Below are 21,486 nucleotides of genomic sequence, written 5' to 3' on the forward strand. Positions count from 1 at the left end.
GTATTTAGGGCTTGGTGAGCCCTCCCTTTTTATTTTACATAATGGAAAATTGAGGCCCAGAGAGGCCAAATGATTTGTCCCAACGCAAACAGAGCCAGCTACAGACCTCAGCTCTCTTTCTCCTGGTCCAGGGGTCCATTGCCCACCCAACATGTCCATTTGGTTGTGGGATGACAGTATGGCCCCAAAGAGAGCCCGTAAGTTCTGACTTGATGTGCGGTTGGGCACAGCCGAGCTGTAGAAGCTGCCAGAAACGGAGGGGCAGAGACCTTGGAGAGGCGGCAGGACTGGCCAGCGACTGGGGAGGTGAGGTCTTCAGAAGAAAGCGTTGTGGCCCGCCGATGCTCACCCATGCCCAGAGGGCCTGGCAGCCTGGCCTGCATGCTGACTGGCCGACCTGGCACCCGACCTGCTCTCTTGGCATTTGAGGGAATCACCTTGAAACGAAAAATCTCCAACCAAAAGAGGCTTTTAACTTTTAGATAAGCAGAGAGTTCAGTCTTAGATGAGACTCTGGTCATTGTAAAGTCTTTCCAGAAATACAGTGACTGCTGGGTCTCAGTTTCCTTATTTTTAAAATGGGAACAGAAGCACTGAGTCTTCAGGAGGAAGATGGAAATGGGCTTTGAAGGATGGGAATAGGCAGAAGAAGCTTCTAGAGCAGAGCATGAGCACAGACTCGAGGGTGAGTGAGCACCGAGTGGCCTCAGTCGCTCTGACCAGGTGTGTGGCCTGGGACAAGCTCCCTAATTAGCCTCTGCCCCGGTTTCTCACCTGGATGAAGAGGATTACAGTAGCACCTCCCTGAGGTAGCTGAGGCCATATTTGTAAGCGTGAGGTAATATTTGTAGAATTCTTCACATAGTAAGGGCCCTCTGAGAGGCATGTTTATTTACTCATTTACTTAACGACATTGCTTTCGTGGTACTATCCATTTTAATTCCTATAAGCAACACAAGAGGATATTTACTGGAGCTTGTGACTCATGGATACTGGGCCTGGGGGCCTTTCAGGAAGAGAGATCCTGGGACTTATATACTCCGGCCCCCTCACACAAGACGTTGTCCACTTCTGGGCCACTCTCTCTCAGGACGCACCCACCTGTGCCAAGGACCAGAAACCCCACAAGCCCTGACTCTGGGGGCAGCCCGGGGAGAGGGGGAGGGGGCGTGTGTGACCATGGGTTGCAGTTCCAAGTGAGAAATAAGCAGGAGCAGATGGAGCCCAGAGCATGAAGTTCCTGTTCTCATGCAAATGTCTGGGACAATAAAAGTCAGGGGGTGGCCACTGTGGGGGCAGGGAGGAGATGGAGGGAAATGGAGACAGGGTAGGGGGTGCAGAAGGAAGATGCCATGCTGGCAGAATTAGCTCTTATTCAGAGTTGCCGTTGAATTGCTTGGGGATGGGGGTGGCCTTTCCAATCTGCTGCCCAGGGCCCTTGGCCAGCCCACTAGGGCCCAGGCGGGCCCTGGGAGAGTGGGGAGGGGTCTAGGCCTGTGCCTGCTGGGGACGGCTTGACAGCAAGTGCTCTCCAGAGCTGATTGCATTTCCTGGCCTTTGATGCCCGAGATCAGAGCAGTGCCAACCTCTCCCTGCCTCCCAGCTCCTGGCAGCTCCTCCCTTCCCTCGGGGTCCAGGCTGTGTGGTCGACATAGTGGCTAGAGGGGGCAGGTCAGTCTGGCATTAGTGGCAGGCCCCAAGTGACTTAGAGCAACTGACATGTGAGCTCTTTCTCACTCTGGGGGTGCCAGGAGCTCCAGCTGTGGGTGGGTGCGGCCCACATCCACGCTCTGTGCTTGTCACGCTGGCTCTATGTCTGCAGACACCTAGGGGTTAGACATGCAGGTCACCAAAAGCCAGGCCATGAGGGTTGGGTTTGGGGGTGAGGTCCACGTGGCCAGGATCAACCACAAGAGCCAAGACTGGAAACCAAGATTGGAAACCACAGCCTATGGAGATGGCACAAGGTCTGTTTTGCTGTAGCAAGAAAGGATTGTACCATCGGTCACGCAAACTGACCTTTCACGGGATCCTGGCTGGGAGAGGCTTGGTGCAGTTTAGAGGAGGACCCCTATACAGACCTTCCTTCCTCTGACGGATCCTCTAGCCTCCTACTGACCATTTGGGCTCCATCCTGGAGGATCTTCCACTCCCTTGTTTCTACCTGACCTGAGCACCCCATGGGGAACTGGCTCCGGAGGCACTGGCTGCTGGGATCCTACCCTGAATGTCCAGGGATGCACTGTGTAGATTTGTAAGGGTCCTGCACCCCACTGGGAAGCCCTCCTGGGCCTTTTTGCCTGTAGTACCCTTGGGAGGGCTTCAAGTTCAAGTAGCTGCTTAGGGCAAACCACTTCTTGCCTGACTCCTTTCACCCAGGTGTCTATCAGCCTCAGTTTCCCTCTGGCAGAAGTATGCAAGGCACGCCAGGCAGAGGACAGGCTGAGAGAATAGAAGGTGGTCTGTGTGGAAGCTCTGGAAGGAAGGCAGACGCTTCTGTGGTTACAAGTCTGCAGGTCCTAGGGGAGGGGTCCTTGGCCAGAATGATGGTGGGACTCTGGTGGTCTGCGTGCCTGCAGTGGGGCCCTGGCTCTCCATGGTGCCCACCCATGTGGAGAGGATTAGGGCCTGGAAAGACATGTTTTCCTGCTTTCCTTCTTGGAAGGAGGATCAAGGGGACCTGGTGACAGCCCAGAGATTCTGGGCATGTGGACAGGCCCACTTTCCTTCCGTCTCCCAGGCAGCCTGAGAGATGCACCATCTGCTGGCAGCCCTGAGCCTCGAGCCCCCAGCCAGCCTGGAGAAGAGCCCCACCCCCCCACCCCACCCCACCGAGAGGAAGCGTTGGGCTGGGGCCTGATGGAAATAAGACAGCAGGTGTTATGCACAATGATTATCGGGCTTAGTGGACCTGAGCAAAGTTGGTCAGGGGTTGCAAAGATGTAGGGACCCCTATCACCCTGATTTCCCTCTGTTCATTAGATCCAGGAGGCAAAACTGCTTCAGGAGAAGGAATTACAAGACCCTAGAGGGTGGGCTTGGGGTTGGGGCTGGGACTGACGGTGATTGTGGCATCCTGTGCTTGTCTGGGTGTGTGTGTGGCAAGTGGTGGAGCAACTCTTAAACCCAGATGCATGCACTCACATGTACACACATGCACATACACACACTCACACTTCTGTGAAGACAGTATCCAGCACTGCAGTGTTTGCATTTGGTGAGTGAGTGAAAGTCGTTCAGTCATGTCTGGCTCTTTGCGACCCCATGGACGATGCATGATGAATGGATGGCTAAATTAGAGAATGAGTGGTCCCCACTGGGCTTCTCTTCCTGTACTCAGAACCTTAGTTTTTGAGGCTTTTTCATTCTTTATTCCCGGCTGGTGACTCGGTTATCTGGAGTGGTCACTTCTCACTAGCTGGTTGTTCTCTAGTTCTTAGCATAAGAATTAAAATGTGGCTTTCTGGAATAAGAGCTTGGATCTCACCCCCCCCTGGCCCCCCAAAATTCCCTTATACTGGGTTTGCTCTTCATCAGTCCCTGTTACTGATTTCTTGGGGCATCTGTAGGGTTGTGCAAGGTTTGGAGTTGGGCCTGAGATGGCAATTGCCATTCTAATCTGAGCTGTGCCCCTGGAGCATGATTTAGATGACCAGGAAAGGTCTGGGACTCAGGGGCCAGTCAGAATTAAGACTGGAACAGGAATTTCTAACCTGCGATTATGTGGGGCCAGGCACCCCACCCCTTACCCCCCAAGCTCTCATTGCCACATGTGATGTGTGTAAATGTGCTCAAGAGTACATTCTAGAATGAAATTAAAGATATTTAACTTTGTCCCCACAGGAATGGAGCAGTCTGAATGGACACCAAACAGAAATAGCTGCAGGTCAGCCCTGGAGCATCCATTTGCCTCTCCTGTTCCCTCCCAGTCTCTCCCTTCCCTACCCCTCTCCTCCCTTCCTCTTCCCTCCCTTGACTCTCTCTCCTTCCTTCTCCCCCATTGCTACCACGGATTGGGTGGTACTTCTTCTGTGGTCTGTGTTGAAATGGCCCTCTTAGAGCCATGCCTGTCACTAAGGGACTAGAAGCTTCCGTGCTGGCCCTGGTCCTGACCTCATGGGATGACCATGTCTCCTCCTCTCTGAGACCCAAGCACGGGTGGACATGGTAGGATTGATCACGTGGGGGAGGAGGGGATGGAGACCTTGGTCACTGGTGAGCTGTGGTGTTGGAGACTTTCAACTTGACTTTTGCTTTGTGACTCTGTAGGAACCCTCTTTGGAAGTGACTCATTGTGACTGAAGCCACTCTGCCACACCGCCCCCCCCCCCCCCCTGCCCAGGACTCTGAAGGGTCCCTCTTCCCAAGCTGTGAGCCCCCGGGTCGCTGAGCAGCAGGCGGCAGGGAAGGGGTGGGACCTGCCCCCGGCAGGCTGGCACCTTATCTGAGCCCCTCTGTGCTCCCCATGTGTCTGGCTGTGTATGCACATTTGTGTGCACGCGAGTCAGCCTGTGTGGGCCTGCGTGTACCTGTGCACACGTGCCCAGAGTGAGCACGGGCACAATGTGCTGTGTGTGCACGTGTGCACGTGTACACGCTCGCACGTGAATCTGTGTGGGGATGACATGCCAGTGTGTGCACGCTCACAAACGGAAGATTGGCTGGGAAACCCGAGTCTCCCCGTCCCAGGCCTCAACCTCTGCTCCCTGGGGCCCTGGTGGAGGAGAACAGAGAGTCCTCAAACCCCGCGATCTGGGACGGTGGCTTCTGTCGGATCCCGCCCCCTCCCTCTCTCTTGACACAAATAGCCTGTGGAACAAAGGGAGCTGGGGATTTGGATTATTTATACAGTCAACATTAAGCAACTTGTGGTCTATTTAAATTCTTCTTTATTAGGCCGGGAAATTCCATGGCAAACACTCAGGCAGTAAGGAAACCTCCAACAAGGCAGCTCCCAGCTCCACATTGGCGTTTGCTTCCTCATCATCTTTCCTGCTCCCGACCTCTGACCCCTGCTTCTTCCATCCAGGCTCCCCAAGGCCATGCCCAGCCCTGTCTTCCCCACCTGCACGCCCTCCAGATTCTCCCTCTGTCCTTCAACCTCCATCTCTCAAACCTCCACCCCAGGCCCCCACCCAATACCTGCCGGTGCTTTCTGTGACTTGGGAGGGTCGGCCAGACACCAAGCCTTGCACTTCAGAGACAGCTCTGCGGGAGCAGCGTGGGGCCACAGGGAGGGGGAGTCAGGCTTGGGAGAAGGTGGGGAGGGGCAGGCTGTGGGCCTGTGCTCAGCATCAATGTGCTCCGGAGGCTCAGGGGACCTCTGCTCCCAGAGGTGCCTCTCGTAGACAGCTTGGGCAGCAAAAGAAGGGAGCTTACCAACAGGACGCACCACCAGCCTCTCCCCACCCCTGGCTGCGGGGGGTTGTACGAGGGGCTTAGCAGGGTCTGGGGCTGGGGAGGGGCTGAGGGTGGCGGAGCTCAGGGACTGCAAGATCTCTTCAGAGGCGACAGCCTCTGGGCTGAGGATCTGCAGGGCAGGCCTCTTCTCCCAACAGAGGGCCCTCCCTCTTCTCTCCCTAGGCTGTGGCCCTGAGGGCTCATCCCGAGACAGACATCGCTGAGGGCAGAAGGACAGCTTGGGAAATGGGAGGGAAGTGGGGAGGAGAACCAGAGGAGCATCCTGGGGTCTGGAGGATCTACCGTTTCTGGGCAGGGGTGGGCGCCCCCTCCTAGCCCTTGGCTCCCAGGGGCCCTCCTGGCCCTGCTCTTAGCTTGAGTGAAAGCTCCTCTCTCTGTTTCTCTCTCCAGCTAGACTGTGAGCCCCTGAGGACAGAGAATGCAGACATTCACCTTGGAGCCCAGGCCTGGCATGCAGGTAATAGCAGGAGCTTCATGGATGTTCCTTGAACTCAAAGAAATGGCACTTGGAGGGGTTGTGGCCCAGCCCAGTCCTCCACGTTCCCCCCTAACATAACCTCTGCCCAGAGTCCTGTCCCATTCCTGCCTTTCCCGGGGGACAGGGCCTTGCCCAGATGGAGAGGAGCCCCCTGAGGGCTCAAGGCTCATTTTGAACCTGTCCTGATGACAGGCTGTCCTGGGAGAAGGGGGACAGGCTATGCCTCCCGGCCTTGGCGAGGGGGCATCGCCAGGGAAGGAAAGAGGTGACGGTCCCATGCCGACTCCATTCTCTGGAGATCTGACAAGGCTCAGCGATTGTTTGAGCTGATGTTTGGGCTATGGGTAGGCAATGCGTCCCCCTCCAGGCAGACGGGGCAGGGGTGGAGAAGCTGCCCCTTCCAGATCACAGTGTGACAACCTCTGTCTCTAAACGGCAGCCGACAGAGAGGGTGGGGAGACCGACCTAGAACTTGCTGCCGATTATCACCTCGCTGTCAGCCCTACCCTCTGGGCCTGTCCCTGCTGCCACCTCTGGGCCCGTGTTTCTGATTAGTGGGCCCCAGCTGTGTAGCATTAGTTGCATTTTTCCAGGATGAATCTTGGTTGTGACTTCCTGCCACGGGTCTGAACCAGCTGCCTGCCTTTGCTGCCTGCTTCTCATCCCCATCCCCTAGGCTGCCCCAAATGCCCTCACTCCCAGGGGACTCCTCCTTGAGGGGATAGTGAGGCCGCCCCTGTCTCAGGGTTTTTTTTCTCCTGGGTCGGGGGAGATGTCCCTTTGCCTGCCTGGGGCTGCTCGGGGCACAGCCGCTGCTCACAAGCAGAATCCAGGCAGCTTCTTAGATGTGTGGCCTTCAGTGGGTGACAGAGCCCCAGACCTTCACAGATGGGCAGATGCCACCAGACAAGGGCTGAGCAGGTCAAGACCAGGGAGGTGTTTGTTCAGGGCTGAGCAAGTTGCTCAGGGAAGTCTCCAAAGGCCAGGAGCATCATCTTCTGGTTTTCTGGGGTCCATCTTCTGTGCAGTCGTGGTCTTGATGTGGTTGAGAAGTCTCCAACTGAAGCTTTGAGCTGCATTAGCCCTTTCCCCCGTGGATTTGCAGTGTGCATCCTGTCAGTTACTCAGTGAAGACACCAGCTCAACAGAGCATCCGCCTGAGAGGTAGTGAGTTCCCTGTCCTGTAGGTGTGTAAGTATGAGCTGGAGAATCAAATCTTTTATGTTCACAGTGGCCTTTATATTGCATGTGATCTTCACTGCATCCCTGTAAGGGGGCAAGGCAGGGGTGGGAGTGATCCTTACAATCTTCAGAGAAGGAAACAGGCTGGAAGGAGGGAGTGAGTGTTGAAGCCTGCATTAGAACCCAGAAGTGAGACCCACCTTAGCTCAGCGTGAGTTTGATCAACATGCCCAACCTTCTCTGAGCCCAACCTGACTCCCAGAGACGACAAGCCCAGAGCCCAGCCTGGCTGTTGTTGTGTCCCCTTCCATCTCTCCCTGCCTCCCAGTTTCCTGGTGGATACCCTCAAACAGTCTGACAACCCTTTCCCAGGCATGCCTGCCTGATTCTGACTGTCCCTCCTTGTCCCAATAGCCTGTCCGCAGCCATAGCTGCTAGTCTTTGCCAGGATCATGACCTGAGACTAGCCTCTGGAAAGCAAAGCTCTAGAGGGTTCTTGATGCTGTCAGCATCCTGAATAGGAGTTCCGTGGAGGGCAGGCTTGCTCCTGTGTCCCCAGGGCCTAGAGCAGGCCTGACACATGAGGTGAGTCAGGCTGGACAGTGGGTCCAGCAGGTCTGAGATGTGGAGCTGAGAGTGACCTAGAGGAGTGGCTACAGCTGGCACTGGGGACCCTGGGGAGTCAGGGAGACCTGCTCACTCTGGGAAGGAGGCAGAGGCTGGAAGCAGGAGGTGTGAGCTGTCCTTAGGGAGAGGGGACTTGTGTTCCAGGAGCATATGGCTCTTGAAAACGATGATCAGAGAAGGGCCGAGAGCAGCACTGGGTGCCAGACACTCTGGGTGGGATGATGTTCTCTGTGGCCTTGGGCAGGGCTGCTGAGAGGAGACCAGATGCTGCTGGGAGCTGGGGGTTGCCAATGGGCTGCTTCTCTTCGGCACCACTGCAGGGGTGCTGCGTTTCCACCCAGAACCCATTCCAGGAGCCCCAGTTGGCAGCAAGGCTCCTGAGAGATGGGCCCATCAGTTCTCTCAAACACCCTTAGAGAGTTTTCTGGACTAAAGTGTTGGGTAGTGTCAGGCAGGGGACAAAGGCTCTGCCCTGGGGAAGCCTCTGTCCCAACCAGGGAGACGCTGCCTCTGCCCTCAGGCTCCTCTTCGGTTTATTATGTGTTGACATATCATAACCCCCAGGTTTCCTTTGCCCTGGAACTAAAGGTTTTATTCCTTCAATTCTTTAGTATTTTAGGCAAATGTGAACTGTCTCTCTAATTATTGTGAGGAACTGCCAACAGCTACATTTGGCTAGATTGAGACTATGAATGAAACTTGTGTTTGTCTCTCACGGGCTTGGTTGGCTTTAGCCTCCCCTGTCTCCTGGATGGCTGGTGGCAGAGTGCTGTGTGCCGATCGGCTAATGGGAACACAGTGTCGGTTTGCCTGGGCCATGTCAACAGGATCTTGGAGCAGGGTGGACCCGTGTCAAACTTTTGCATGAGAAACAAATTCCCCTGTTGAAAGACGACTCCTTTAGCCTCCATCACATACCTGCGGAGACAGGGAGTGCTCTCTCTACTAGCTGATTTTGATTTTAGGTTCTGTCACTTGCTCTAACGCTCCAGTCCAGGCAGGGGGTCACTGAAGGTTCTCCTCCAGAAGTAGCTCTTGCGGGGTCCCCCAGAGCCCCCTGGTGGTCACTATGAAGCTGTGCTGCTCTCCCCAGGGGTTCTCTTACAGCCTCAAGTGGACAAAGGGAGCCTCTTCCTTTGGCAAAGGCTCCCTGTGCTGGCCCTGTGACTGGCAAAAAGCCCCGAGTTAGAGTTTCCTTGCTGTTTGCCAGGCAAGAGGTCAAGGCCCATCCCCCGCTCCATGCAGTGACCCTCTTTGGGCACCTCTTCCTGGACATTCTTACGCCATCCAGCCAAGTCCTGGCACACCCAGAACCAGGCTGCATAGTACTCAGGGTAGACCTGGGCTTCCCTGTGCTGAACGGCCCCCACCTTCGAAGAGAGGCTCAGCCGTCATCACAGGGAAGAAGGGACCATGGACTGGGGAAAGACAGAGCAAAAGCAGGCAGCAAGGCAAGTTCATCCTCGCCTGCCATCAGGCCAGGGCCCCTTTCACTGTCTCACTAGATAACTCTGCCTAGAAGCAAACCTCTCCTGGGCTGAAGTGTCCTGGTCCTTGTGGGTTCAAAAGAGAAGAGGCCTTTATCATACCTAAGAGACCAGGGGAAAATGTGTAATTCTCCTGATGTCTTGCTTTGGAACATGGCTGCCTGCAGCTCCAGTGATGGGGGCTCTGAAGAAGGACCCTCCATCTTCCCCCTCACCCACCATATCACCATGGCCGTATCCATCTTTCCAATCTAAGCCTTTGAAAGCCATGTCTTGATAGGAGAGCAGGAGGTGGCTCTTCCATAACAGTAGAGTCTAGGCTGTGATTTTGGAGTCAGTGAACAGTTGAGGATAACGGAAGGGAAGCAAGGGGCCAGTGGGGCTCCAGTAGCCCCTCGGCCAATTCCATTAGACCAGGGTGATCTAGCCCAGCAGCAGGCCTGGGAGCACAGGAATGGTCTCCAGACTTCCCTCATATGCTATGTTCTGACCCACCGTAGACAGCAGGCAGTGTGGGCTTGTCCCATGGCCCTTGCATGGCAAGAAGGCATCACAAAGCACATAGCAGGAAGCTGTGGCCTGTCCAGTTACTATATACAGCCTCCCCTAGCCTGAGCTGAAACCCATGCCTGCAAGGCTTTCTTGCAGCCCTTGGGGTTTCCTCTTCAGCCTTCTGGCAAAAAACCATTCCAACAAAAACCTCCATAGTCCCTCAAGAACTTGCTATAATTTATAGGCATAAGGCAGCCCAAATCCATGCAGAGAAAAGCAACATTCCTCCCCAAGAAGCAACTCAGCCAGTTAAGAGAGAGGGAGGAAGAGGGAGCAAGGAGAGAGAGATTTTGCTAAAAGATTAACTCACAAAATAAATTGGTGAAAGACAAAGAGGAAAGCCAAAAGTGAGCATATCTCATCCTCACAACATTCAGTCTAAGGGTGACCAGTTGTCTCCAAGGACAGAGGGTGCCTTAGGACAGCAAATGGCTACTAGTTTTTATTTGCCAAATGGTGTTTTTTTGCCTAGAACAAAGAGACACTTTTTCTCAAAGGTAATCAAGCCACTTCCTTTAGAGAAGCCCAGAAAGATTTGCAACTTTTTAACGACTTTTTCCAGCATTTACGCCATCATACAATTTAACTTTTACAATAAACTGGGGAGATTTGGTTTTATCATCCTCATTTTATGAATGAAGAAACTAAGGTTCAGGAGGTTATGTGGCTTCTACTCTGATGAGGTAACAAAAGGAGGCAGAAGGCAGAGCTAGGTCTGCAGCCTCCAGAGCCCACACTGGGGAGCGAGGGGTAAGAACAGGGCGATGCCAGAACTTAGAGGATGTCACGTCAAGAGAAAAGGCCATGTAGGGCTGCACAGGGATGGGAGGGGTTAAGTGCCATACTGTGGAGGTAGTCTTTTCAACACCACTCCCCTCCCCCTTTTCTCTCTTCCTTTTCCACTGAGTTGACCTTTAAATTATGGCATCAGCTGCCGTGCCAGACAGGCTGCGATTTCCCCTCTCTCCATCTGCCTAGGCTTCCTCCTGGCACGGTCTCCTCTTGCTGCGTTCCCCTCCCTCTTTCCCGCTCAATCCTTCTCTCTCCTCTGCCAGTCCCATTCACAAAATCCCAGGATCACAGGAGCCCCGCTGCAGGGCTGTAGGTAGGCAATAGCGTGCCTCCGACTTCCTGCCCCCTGGCCCTGCTCAGGGGTCACCATCAAGAATTTCTCCTCTGCACAGACCTGTTTCCACCTCCCCTGCTCTGGCCCCCAAACCTTCACGACAGCCCCTCCCCACTGTTTCCCATCCCCAGCTCTTTCTGCTCCCCCATCTGCCCCAGCCTAACCCCTCCAAAAAGCCTCACTGCAGGGATGTACCCTCTGCTTAATGTTCATTTGCATTTGGCCCAAGGCCTGAGCGATATTTTTTACCATGACTGTAGATATAGCAGACATTAAATCTTATCGGTTTAATTTTCTTCCAGATAATAGTACAGCCTTTGATTTTTTCCCCCAAACTATGGAAAAAGTGTCAAAGAGAAGTGGAACATTAATCAAGGGACTTTGATGAAAAGAATGAACGTGTTTTCCTAAGAGCCCAACATGTGGTGCAGCTGCTGGTGGATATTTAAATGACATTTTTCATATGTTGCTGTAAAAAAAAAAAACTCTTTGAGTCGATTCTGGAAATATATTCCAATTTGCTACAAGGCCAGTGGTTTTAAAATTATTTAGAAATAAAACGTGTTTATGATTTCTGCTCTACTTTGTATATTTGTCTGCTGCAGGCCTCTTTCCTTTGAGGAGGGCCTTGCCTGTTTCTCCCAGAAGCTGCGGGCCTCTTAAAGGCAGCAACATTCAGCTTTGGCCTAGCATGTCGCTCAGTCTCAGAGGCTTAAACTGTGATGGGAGGGATTTAGGTGTGCAAGAAAAAGAAGGTGATGGGGGAATGTCATTATGATTTGAAAGGTCTGGGGAAACTTATATAGAAGGCATGATTTCTCCCATAAAAGAGAAAATTATTAACTCATTCAACTCCTAGTTTCCCTTACAACCTGAACACCTGAGTGAGGGAAAGCCAGAGGCTTTCACAGAGGCCTCACAGGGAGGCCTCCAGCCTCTCATGTGTGGAGGGAGCCCCAGTCTCACCTGGGCTGGGGAGACTTGAGTTTTTGCTTTATTTTTGTGCCCACTGGGCTGGGAAATCCTTGGGACGATGCTCCCCTCCCATGCTGTTGGAATTCCTCCCTCGGAAAGTCCTTTAGAGCTTTTCAGGCTCCTGATCGCTGAAGGACCAGTTGCTTCTCTATGAACTGAGCCATCTTTGGGAACTTCGCCAACTCTGATATCGGGAGGGAGAGAAACCTCTGAGAGACCCTCTTTGGAGTGGAACAAGGTGATTCTGTCCCCAGTGCTCTGATCACAAAGGCAAGGCCTGGCCAGCAGCAGAGGGAGAGCATAAATGAAGTTCCAGACAGGGAGTAGCCCACAGACCCTCCCCAGGGCCAGGAAGGCACATGGGCGGGAGGTTTGCTGACCTTCCTGAGGCAGGGTGGCTCCTGGGTGAGATGAAGAAAGGACCAAGACTTTCTCTGACCTGACCTGGGTTGTGTGCTCCCAGTGGCCCTGTCCTGGCTGGCCAGTGGGGGGCATACTCTCCCTAGTTTTCCTGTCTCCATGGACATTATGATGGACCTGAAGGAATGTGCAGGGGTGCTGGGGCTCTCCCTTGCTGGAAGCCTCCTGGGGGCGGGGGTGTTCACTGTCTGCTGGGGCCATCTCCACACTCCCAGCTGCCTTGTCCTCCTGCACTAGCCTTTGGCTTCCCTGCCCTGTCCTCACAGGCTCTTATCTGAAGAAAACCTTTTCTGGGGTATCTGTGGTTTGGGCAAGGGAACATGTCTGCCCAGACCCAGGGCCGAGAGGGCAGTGACTGAGTTTCTCCAACTCTGAGCTCAAACCCGAGCTCAAGCCTCCCCTCCTTGCAGATCTCCTCCTTCCATCCTAATCTTTTGTCCTCTTCTTCCTACCCCACTTGCTCAGTTCCATAAGGTCCCTCGTGTCCAGTTCAATCCCATCGCTGGGTCTCAGCCCCATCGCAAGGCCTCTGGCAGGCCCAGCAGAGGCCCGCCTTCACTCTAGGGCCTTTATGTCCAGCTCCTAAGAACTCACTGAGTGAAGCTGGGAAGGAAGAATCGGAGTTGGGCTAGGCCACTTACCCATCTGTGTTGTCTCATCTTGCATTCTTTTTGGACATGAACTCCCGAGACAGGACCATGGGGGCCCTTCCTTTGTCTTCGCAGACACTGTTAGGTGTGGACTGAGGCTTGGAGGAGCTGTTCTAGGAGGGTTTGGAGGCACCTCTTACAAAGAAAGAGCCTACAGTATCAAAGAGCCCAATTCCAGCTGTTGCTCTAACTTAGCCGTCATGCTAGTTCCATTATGTAAGGATGGGTTATGAGGGATGTCTGTTGGGGGCTTCTAGGACATGATTCCTCACTCTCAAGACAGAGGAACAGGAAGATGAGTCCTTTGCCTTCCTCTGGGCATAGCCATACCTGGATGGGGTGCCAGGAATTTCCACAGCATCTGGGCATGACCCTGAGACATGAAGGGAAGATCAAAAGCATCACATAAACAGGGAGTAGGAGCCCTGGTGGACCTTCTTAGAATAAGAGACAATCAATTTCTCTCTCTGCTTGGAGGCGGGATGCCATGTTATTTACAGCTATAAGCAGTCTGCCGGGTAGGCCGAGCATTGGGGTGGTGTCTGGGGAAACCCCTACTGCTGCCACTGAACTGGGACTCCTTGATACCAAACGTTTCCCCTCTCTCCCTCCCTCCGCCTTTGCAGAAGGAGAGACGAGATCTGATCTTTGTCAAAGACCACCCCTGAGTCTTAACAGGAATGGCCAACCTGCCTCATCAGGCCATTCTGAATATTCTCTAGGATAACATACTTACTGAAGGCTCATTAGGTGGTCCTTCCTTCCCCTTTCCCCTGCTGTATTACCTGCAGAGACAAAGGTCTTCACTTGTCTTCCTTGCTGCTTGCTAAAGGTGGTCATTAGACTGGAAAGGGGAACTGAGGGCTCTAGTGGAAGAATCCTGGTGTTTGCGCTTGAGCCCAAACCGATCAGATCCAAGTATTTTCAATAGGGACAGGGCACTGCAGAGCCCCACCTTGCCCTGAGCACTGTATTTTATAACTTAATACCATTGGGCAACGGGCTGCATTTAACAAAGGACCTGAGAACACAAGAGTTTCTCCTCGTGCTGCATGACCTTGATTGGTCCCAAGGAGCCCATACCCTGCTGGTCTCATCAGCCCATGCCATACCCTCAAGTTGCCCTTGAGGATACTGGCAACCAAAGACCTGGCTGAGAGCATGCCAAGCAGGAGGAAGGGCAGAACCTGGCCTCTTCTGGCCAGTGCTCTTGGACTTTTGAGTGTTAAGTAAAACTCAGTGTTAACCAGAGCTCCAAGGAGTCAGCTAAATCCTGAGTCCCTGCAAACCAGAGCCAATGAATGAAGTATGGTAGTGGAGCGCCAAGTTTCACTATGAATTGGCAGGTAGAAACAGGCTTGAAATGCAGCCAGAAGGGTGTGGGTGAGCTGCAAGGAGAACTCCTGAAAAAGTGGCTGGGCCATGGGTAGAAATAGGCAAGGAGTGATATTTACACCCTTTTCTGTTTTAGACCCAGGTGTCTTCAAGGACAGGAGAGTTGCTCAGGAGACAGGTGTGGAGTTTATGCTGCCCTAAGTTAGAGACCAGGGCCGAGTGACCACCCACCCGTCTCCACGCACAGGCTGAGTCTCAGTCCTGCAACACAAGGATTGAAGCATTGCACGGCCTGTCTCTGGTTTGCCAGAACTTTAGGAAAACCCAAATTCAAAGTAATGAGTTGGGTTGAGGGGGAGGTTAAATGTCTTCAAACAAATAACATATTTTCCCACTAGTTCCTCCTTTGTGGGATTACTTGCTAACACCATGTTGTCTCCAACCTTGTTGAAAACTCATTCATCCAGTTTCATGAACACACAGAGAGAAGGACGAAGTGGGCCATAATTCCATGTACATGACTAAATCTCAGACCACGAAGACTGAGGAGAGGTTGGTGGTGAGCTCTCTAATGAGAGCTGGACCCTGGGAAGGAGAGAGGAGGCCAGCACACAGTTGGGGGAAGTGAGATGATCAGAGGAGAGAGGAGCAGACAGTGTCCACCTCAGCTTCATAGTTGGGTTCTGTTCTTGTGACCAGTTGAGTCATCTTGGGCTTGATTTCAGGAGAGCCACATATTTCCTGCCTTTGGGAAACCCTAGACTGATGAGGAAGTCGAAGTCCTGTGTGCAAGGAGCTGCCAGGTGATCTCTGGATGTGGAAAGCTTCATGCTCAGTGGGAAGCTTCATGCTCATTGGCTCAGATAGAAAGCAGAGGCTAGTCTTAATACTTAGCACAACTCAGAATCTTTGAACCTGAGTCTGAATACTTATGGAAGGGCAAAGGGAAAAAAAGGAAACCCTTTCTCCAGGGAACTGGGGCAATAGGGACTTGAATTCCTAAACCCTCATCCCCAAGCCCTAGCTTCCTAGAAATGAATGGGCTACTATTTTTTTTTTTTTTTTTTTGAGAAGGGGGCACAGATGTCCCACTACTCCCACTGTCTAGCACCACAAAAAAAAATCTGTCAATTTTACAGTCTTCTTTTGCTAGAAGGCATAACTTCTTAGCCCCCTGATGTCCTTGGCTTTCTCCTAAGACATCCTGGTTACGAACTCCTTTAAGATGATGTCTTTGTTTGGGTTCCCTAGAAAGCAGAGCCTGAGGCAAGGCTTAAGTGCTACTGTTTTATTTGGGAGGTGCAAATTCAGCAGCAAGAGTGAGGCAAAATGGAAGTGAAGCATAACGACTAGGAACCAATGCAAGACGACAGTTATCGCATTGACCCTTGCTTCCTGATGAGTTACAAAGAGACACAGCTCATCAAGATGTAAGTGCATCAACCAGGCAGGACATCTTTGGACAGACTGTACAGAAAATACGTGTCTTGTAACAATTCATTAGCAAGGAAAAGCAGACCGTTATCTGAAGTTCTCTCCCATCTTCTCTCTGCCAAAATCCATTTCATAGGGAATTGTCTAACCTGAGCTTCCTGCCACTCAGCTTCTTCAGTAACTGCTTATGAATTCAGAGCCCAGACTCTGCACACTGATGTTTCTTCTAAGACTGAAAGTACAGCAGGAGCCTGAAACCTGCAGGGCAACTGGTCAACCACAGATGTCAGAACTGTGCAAGCATGTGTGGAATCAGTGGACTATTTCCCAGGTGGTGCTACCCACCTGCCAGTGCAGGAGACATAAGAGACTCGGGTTTGATCCCTGGGTTAGGGAGATCCCCAGGCAGAGGGCATGACAACCCACTCCAGTGTACTTGCCTGGAGAATCCTATAGAGAGAGGAGCCTGGCAGGCTACAGTCCACAGGGTCACCAAGAGTCGGACACAACTGAAGCGCTTTAGCAGGCATGCACAAGCGTAATGGAGAATAAGTGGCTGAGGGTCTGATGGAATGAGAAGTTTCATAAGGCATATCCAGCAGAAATCAAGAGAATCCCTGAAAAGGAGGATAAAAGGGGGTCCATGAGGAGCATCAGACCAGTTTACAGTATGGTAAACTGTAAAATGGCTATAAATTCTTCCCTTCCTTGAGTTCATGACCTTGCAAAGTGATTTTGTAGATTCTCCCATCAGGAGGTGGTCTCTTTGTCCATCTCTAGAGTCTGTGCCAACCTTGTGAGTTACTTTAGACAATGGGATATTAGCAAACATGATACACGTAGTGGCTTGGAAGCCACGCTTGTGCATTGGGGCTTGCCTTTTTGCTAAACCTAGAACCCTGAGACCACTGTGTGTATGAGCCTGAGCCAGCCTATTGGAGAATGAAAGGACACATGAGTGAGAGCTAAGGGGTCCCATCAGATATGAGTGAGACCACCCTTCATCTAGTTGCTACCTGACCTATAAGCTGATTAAGGACACGTAAGGAAGCCTAGTGGCTTCCATCCCACACTGGAACGACTGCCCAACCGACGCATGACTCACACACTAAGTAATTAAATATTTGTTGTTTCAAACCACTTGTTTTGGGGTTGCTGGTTATACCGCAAAAGCCAACTAATTCAACCTGAATAATCCATTGTGTGTTAAACTCACAGGTTGTATTTAGTATAGATTTTTAGAATAGAGATGAATTTCGTAGAATCTATTACAGAGAAAATCATCTGAATAAAGAAGATAAATGAGGACGAGGACAGTGATGCTAGGTGGTGATAATGGATGTTGATACTAGTAATGGTATTGATGTTTGGGGGGGTGATAATAGTGATGATGGAGGTGATGGCAGTGGGTAATGTTGTTTATGAAGCTAAGAGTGATGAGATGCTGGTGATGCTTGATGATAGCAGTGGTGATGGTCTGTGAAGGAGACGGTGAGTGTGTAATTGTGGTGTTATGCTAAAACTGATGAGGATGATAATGTAGAAGTTGATGAGGATGTTTGTGAAAGTGGTGCAGCAATGACTGCGATGGACATGTTAATAATAGCAGTAATGTTAAGTGGGATGATTGTGCTGGTGGTGGAGGTGGTAATGGGTGTTGGTGTCGGTGATAATAATCATGGTGAAAATAATGGAGAAGGTGATAACGATCAGGGTGATGATGAGAGTGGCAATGTTCATTGGATGGTGGTAATGATGTAATGGTCGTCCTGACTATATTCATGGTGGTGATGATCACAGTGTTGAAGATGATGGTTTTGATGACAGTAAGTTGATGTTGCTAGCTAAGATATGTCCAGATCTCTATGGTGAGTAGGTCTCTTGGCCTGGATTTCTCTTGCCTGTTCTAACTCAACACCAAAACCTAGCTCTCAAGGGAAAAGAGATTTTCTGAGTGAATTATTCTCAGAGCTGGGAAGATTAGAACCCCTGACTTCAGTTCCTTTCTTGACAAGAACTGATGAACTTGAACCAGGATAAAGTGGAAGAAGATTGCGAGGGCTCTGCTGTTGGCACCAGCTGCCTCTGTAAAGGCAGAATGGGAGAAAAAGCCCAGGAGAGGCTGGGCCGCCGATGGAGGGAAGAGGAGAAGGCAGTTATCACACCACCTCAGGCCAGAAGCCATAGATCTGGGTCTCCAGGACCTCCAGGAACATGCTCCTTCAGTCCTGGAGAGAGCCAGCAGCCAGGGAGCGGGACACAGACAGGGAGATGTCCACAGCCTCATTTGACCAGACTGATTACCTGTGGCAATGTGTGGGAAAGGCCTCCAGGGATCAAAGGCTAAGTTTTGTTGGGGCTTGAAATGCTTATCATCTGCCACCTGAATTGGGAGGAGCCCGTGGTGCCTTTGCTGTGTTCCAGACACCCTGGGATCATGAGCTGTGGAGTACACACTGTGGAGCATGGGGAGGCAGTGAATAAGATGCTGATGACAGGCTCCTGGCTTGCGGGGCAGTGTGAACCTCGGGGCCATGCAGAAGTCAGAGGTGGGGAGGACAGGGAGGGCCAGAGTTGTCCCAGCTGCAGCGCAGCTGCTCACTGACCGGTCATCCAGACCTTGCTGAGGGCTGGGAATGCTGCGGTGGTTTTATCAGCCAACGTGGGCTCTCCTGGTGGTCAGCTGGATGTGGTACTGGCTTCTCTACCACCTCCCAGAGCCCTGCTCTCAGAATTCATACCTATGTTTGTTTTCCCCCTAGCTGAATGGAGCCCACCCTTTACCCGTGCCACCTGCCATCACTAATCACAGAAGCAGAGCTGGGAGCTCAGTGGCGTTTCATGATGATAAGGGTGATGATGAGAGCATACAGCAGAGCACTGACTTCACCTGCAGGCCAGGTAAGGTGTTCCTTTCTGAAGAAGTACCACTTACAGTGAAATGTGAATGTTGGCAAGAAGTAGAGAGTGAGGGCGAGGACAAGTGTGGTGGGCTGGGAAGGGCATGTGTGTAAGTTGTGAGGGAGGCATGTACAAGTTGACACATAGCTGGTCTCAAAGAAAGCCACTGTGTCTGTAGCAAGCAAGAGGACACCCAAACTTAAGATGGGACGAGGGGGACATCGAGGTCCAGGTCAGGCAGAAATTTGTAAACCTTGAAGGATGCAATCTGAGTTGTGTTCTGGACACTCTCCCTGGCTTCTGAACAGAAGTGGATTGGGGGCAGGGGGTGGTGGCTGCTGCTTGATGGTAGCTTCTTCAGTGAGCCATGGAGAGGCAGGTGCCCCTGGGATCCTCACTCAAAAGGGATTCTTGGAATTTACTCTCTACTCTGCACACCAAGCCCTGTGCCCCACTCAGTCCTGGGATGGACCACCTATATCCTTGTTTAGACTTTATCTTGGCCTGGGGTCCCGGGCTCTACTTCATAAATGATTTTTTTTTTTTAATGGGAAAAGAAGAAAGAAGATAGAAAGTGCTCAGCACTTTATATATTGCAGAGTCTTGATCAGTATTTGGCAAATGAAGGACCAGTGAGAGAAACAGAAAGAGGAGCTGGTGAAAAACAGCAGTCGAGACACCCCATCTCTGTGCAGTTTAATCAAGTTCTGTGAAGGTTAGAGGGCAGAAATGTGAAGTCAATGTAAGGAAGGGAAGGAAGAGCCTAGACTTGGCAGGAGAGCTTGCATTTTAAAAAGAAAATTATTATTCAAGCAAATCCATAAGAGGCACATTTTTTTTTTTTAGGCAGTTGGGAAAAGGGAAGGTAAAGAATTGAGGCAAGAAATGAGGTATTTTGGACTCTGACCAACTCTGGGATCACCTTCTATAATGTTTCTGCCATGCAGGACCCATCAGAGACCCAGATATATCCAGAAGGACAGGCCATGACAGCACGTGGTGTTTCAGGAGCAACATGGGCTCCAGGGATGAAATGAGTTTGAAAGAAGAAGGGACGTCCACACTTAAGAGAGACTCGGCATGCTGGTGGGGATCCAGGCGAGGGTCAAGAGAGCTCGTGGAGACCAAGTGTGAGCAGAGGCCTGAGAGAGGCGCACAGCTGGAGGAAGGATACTGTTTGAAGACACCCAGTGGTTAGCCTGGGGAATAACTGGGGACATGGTAAATAAATCACCCTCCAAACATTGACTGTTAGGCTACCATCTTGGGCTTCCAGCTTCATACTTGGAGCCAGCGGGACCCAGAGAAATGGACAAAGGATGAGAGTAAGCCTCGAAGGGCTCAGGGCCAGAGAGCTCTTCCTGATGGCAGAAGAGTATCTATGAAGCAGTGAGCTGTGGGTGACCAGCCCCTCCCCACCCAAGCTGGGCTGTGAGGAGGGTCTCCAAAAGCCTCTAACGTCGGCTCCCTCAAGTGCTTCATGTCCCATTCTTGAGAGTTGGCTGGAGGGGTCTGGGATCACTGTGAAGGGACAGATGAGGTCAAATGAGGACCAGAGTTAGAGACCTATCTGTGTCTAGGGCAGGACAGTCTGAGGCTAAGGAGACAGCCCCAGGGAGAGCCTCTCACTAGAGCATGGTCTCCACACTGGCTTACGGTCTGTGATGGGATGAAGGGAACAGTGCCGGCTTGATATCCCTCATATGGCAGGGATGGTATAGAGCTCCAGCTTCATTAGAAATTTTCTGTGACCTCTCGGCCAGCAGGATACTTTGCAGGGACAAAAGAAAGGGATGGTAGGTTCATGGGGAGCCTGCTGGGTTAGTGAGGTCCTCAGGGCCCTGCCAGGAGGGAGAGGACGAGGTGACCTTGGAGGAGGTGAAAGGAGGGGTTGTGAAGCTTTGAGCCAAGATTCCTTCAGGCAGCTTAGAGCCAGAAAGCTTGAGAGGTGATGGGAAGGCAGGGTGGGGTGGGAGGGAAGAAGCCGGGCTGTTCCCAGGAGCTCAGACCACCTTGGTGTCCTCCCTGTCCCTCCCACCAGAGTCTTGCCTGGAATGTAGCAGAGGAACACAAGGTCCTGGGGTCTGGAGGCCCAGGAAGGAGAGATAGTGGCCTTCCTGTGGTCTGGGTGCTGGCAGTGGGAAGTGGCCTTGAGTCTGGACCCCTGGGAAGCCAGCAAGTGGAAGAAGATGCTAAGAACATGGAAAGAGAGGCAGGGGCGTGGAGCTGGGGATGCATATGTGAGGGGGGATGAAGGAACTTGCTTTGTCGATGATCCAACAAGTTTGGGGAGCTGGGTCCAGCCAGGACTCCCACCCTAGACAACCTCCAAGACAGGGGTGAGCTCTGAGCACTCACACCCGAGGCTGGGAGGAAGGACCCGCCAAATGGGACCTGGTGAGCTCCATATGCGTGCTGAGCTGGCAACCTGATGGATTAGGAACTGTCCTGGGGCTGCGGTGACACTGAGCATCCGGGAAGAAAGGAGAAGGCTGCAAGAGTCCTCCAGGCAATGCAGAGCTACAGGACCTGGGCTGGTGGAGGGAGGTGGTCCTCTGTGGATGGACTGGTACATTTTGAGAGGTGGCAAGCAGTGGTGGGGCTTCCCTGGCGGCCCAGATGTTAAAGAATCCACCTGCAATTCAGGAGACCTGGGTTCAATCCCTGCGTAGGCATGGCAACCCACTCCAGGATTCTTGCCTGGAGAATCCCCATGGACAGAGGAGCCTGATGGGCTACAGTCTATGGGGGTGCAAAGAGTCAGACGTGACGGAGTGACTGAGCCCAGCACACAAACTGTGGCGAGGGGCAAGTGAAGTGAGATGCATGTGGCCACCCCAGAGTGTCTTTCCTGATGGGTTTCCCTTTAATCTGTGGACTACATTTCCTCGCCAATTC

The 21,486-nt window shown here is 52.2% G+C and overlaps 1 protein-coding gene across 1 annotated transcript in view; it reads right to left on the bottom strand.

Moving 5' to 3' along the window:
* Window positions 1-4,643: 4,643 nt before the first annotated feature.
* The window catches only part of LOC136164029 (protein regulator of cytokinesis 1-like), a 146,659-nt gene continuing 129,816 nt past the window's right edge, over window positions 4,644-21,486 (bottom strand). Inside the window, 3 exon segments of the mRNA XM_065928844.1 lie at window positions 4,644-4,714; window positions 5,143-5,208; window positions 5,380-5,620. Of these exon segments, the coding sequence (XP_065784916.1) occupies window positions 4,644-4,714; window positions 5,143-5,208; window positions 5,380-5,620 (378 nt within the window).

The sequence above is a fragment of the Muntiacus reevesi genome, chromosome 3 (genome assembly GCF_963930625.1).
Source record: "Muntiacus reevesi chromosome 3, mMunRee1.1, whole genome shotgun sequence".
Classification (NCBI taxonomy): Eukaryota; Metazoa; Chordata; class Mammalia; order Artiodactyla; family Cervidae; genus Muntiacus; species Muntiacus reevesi.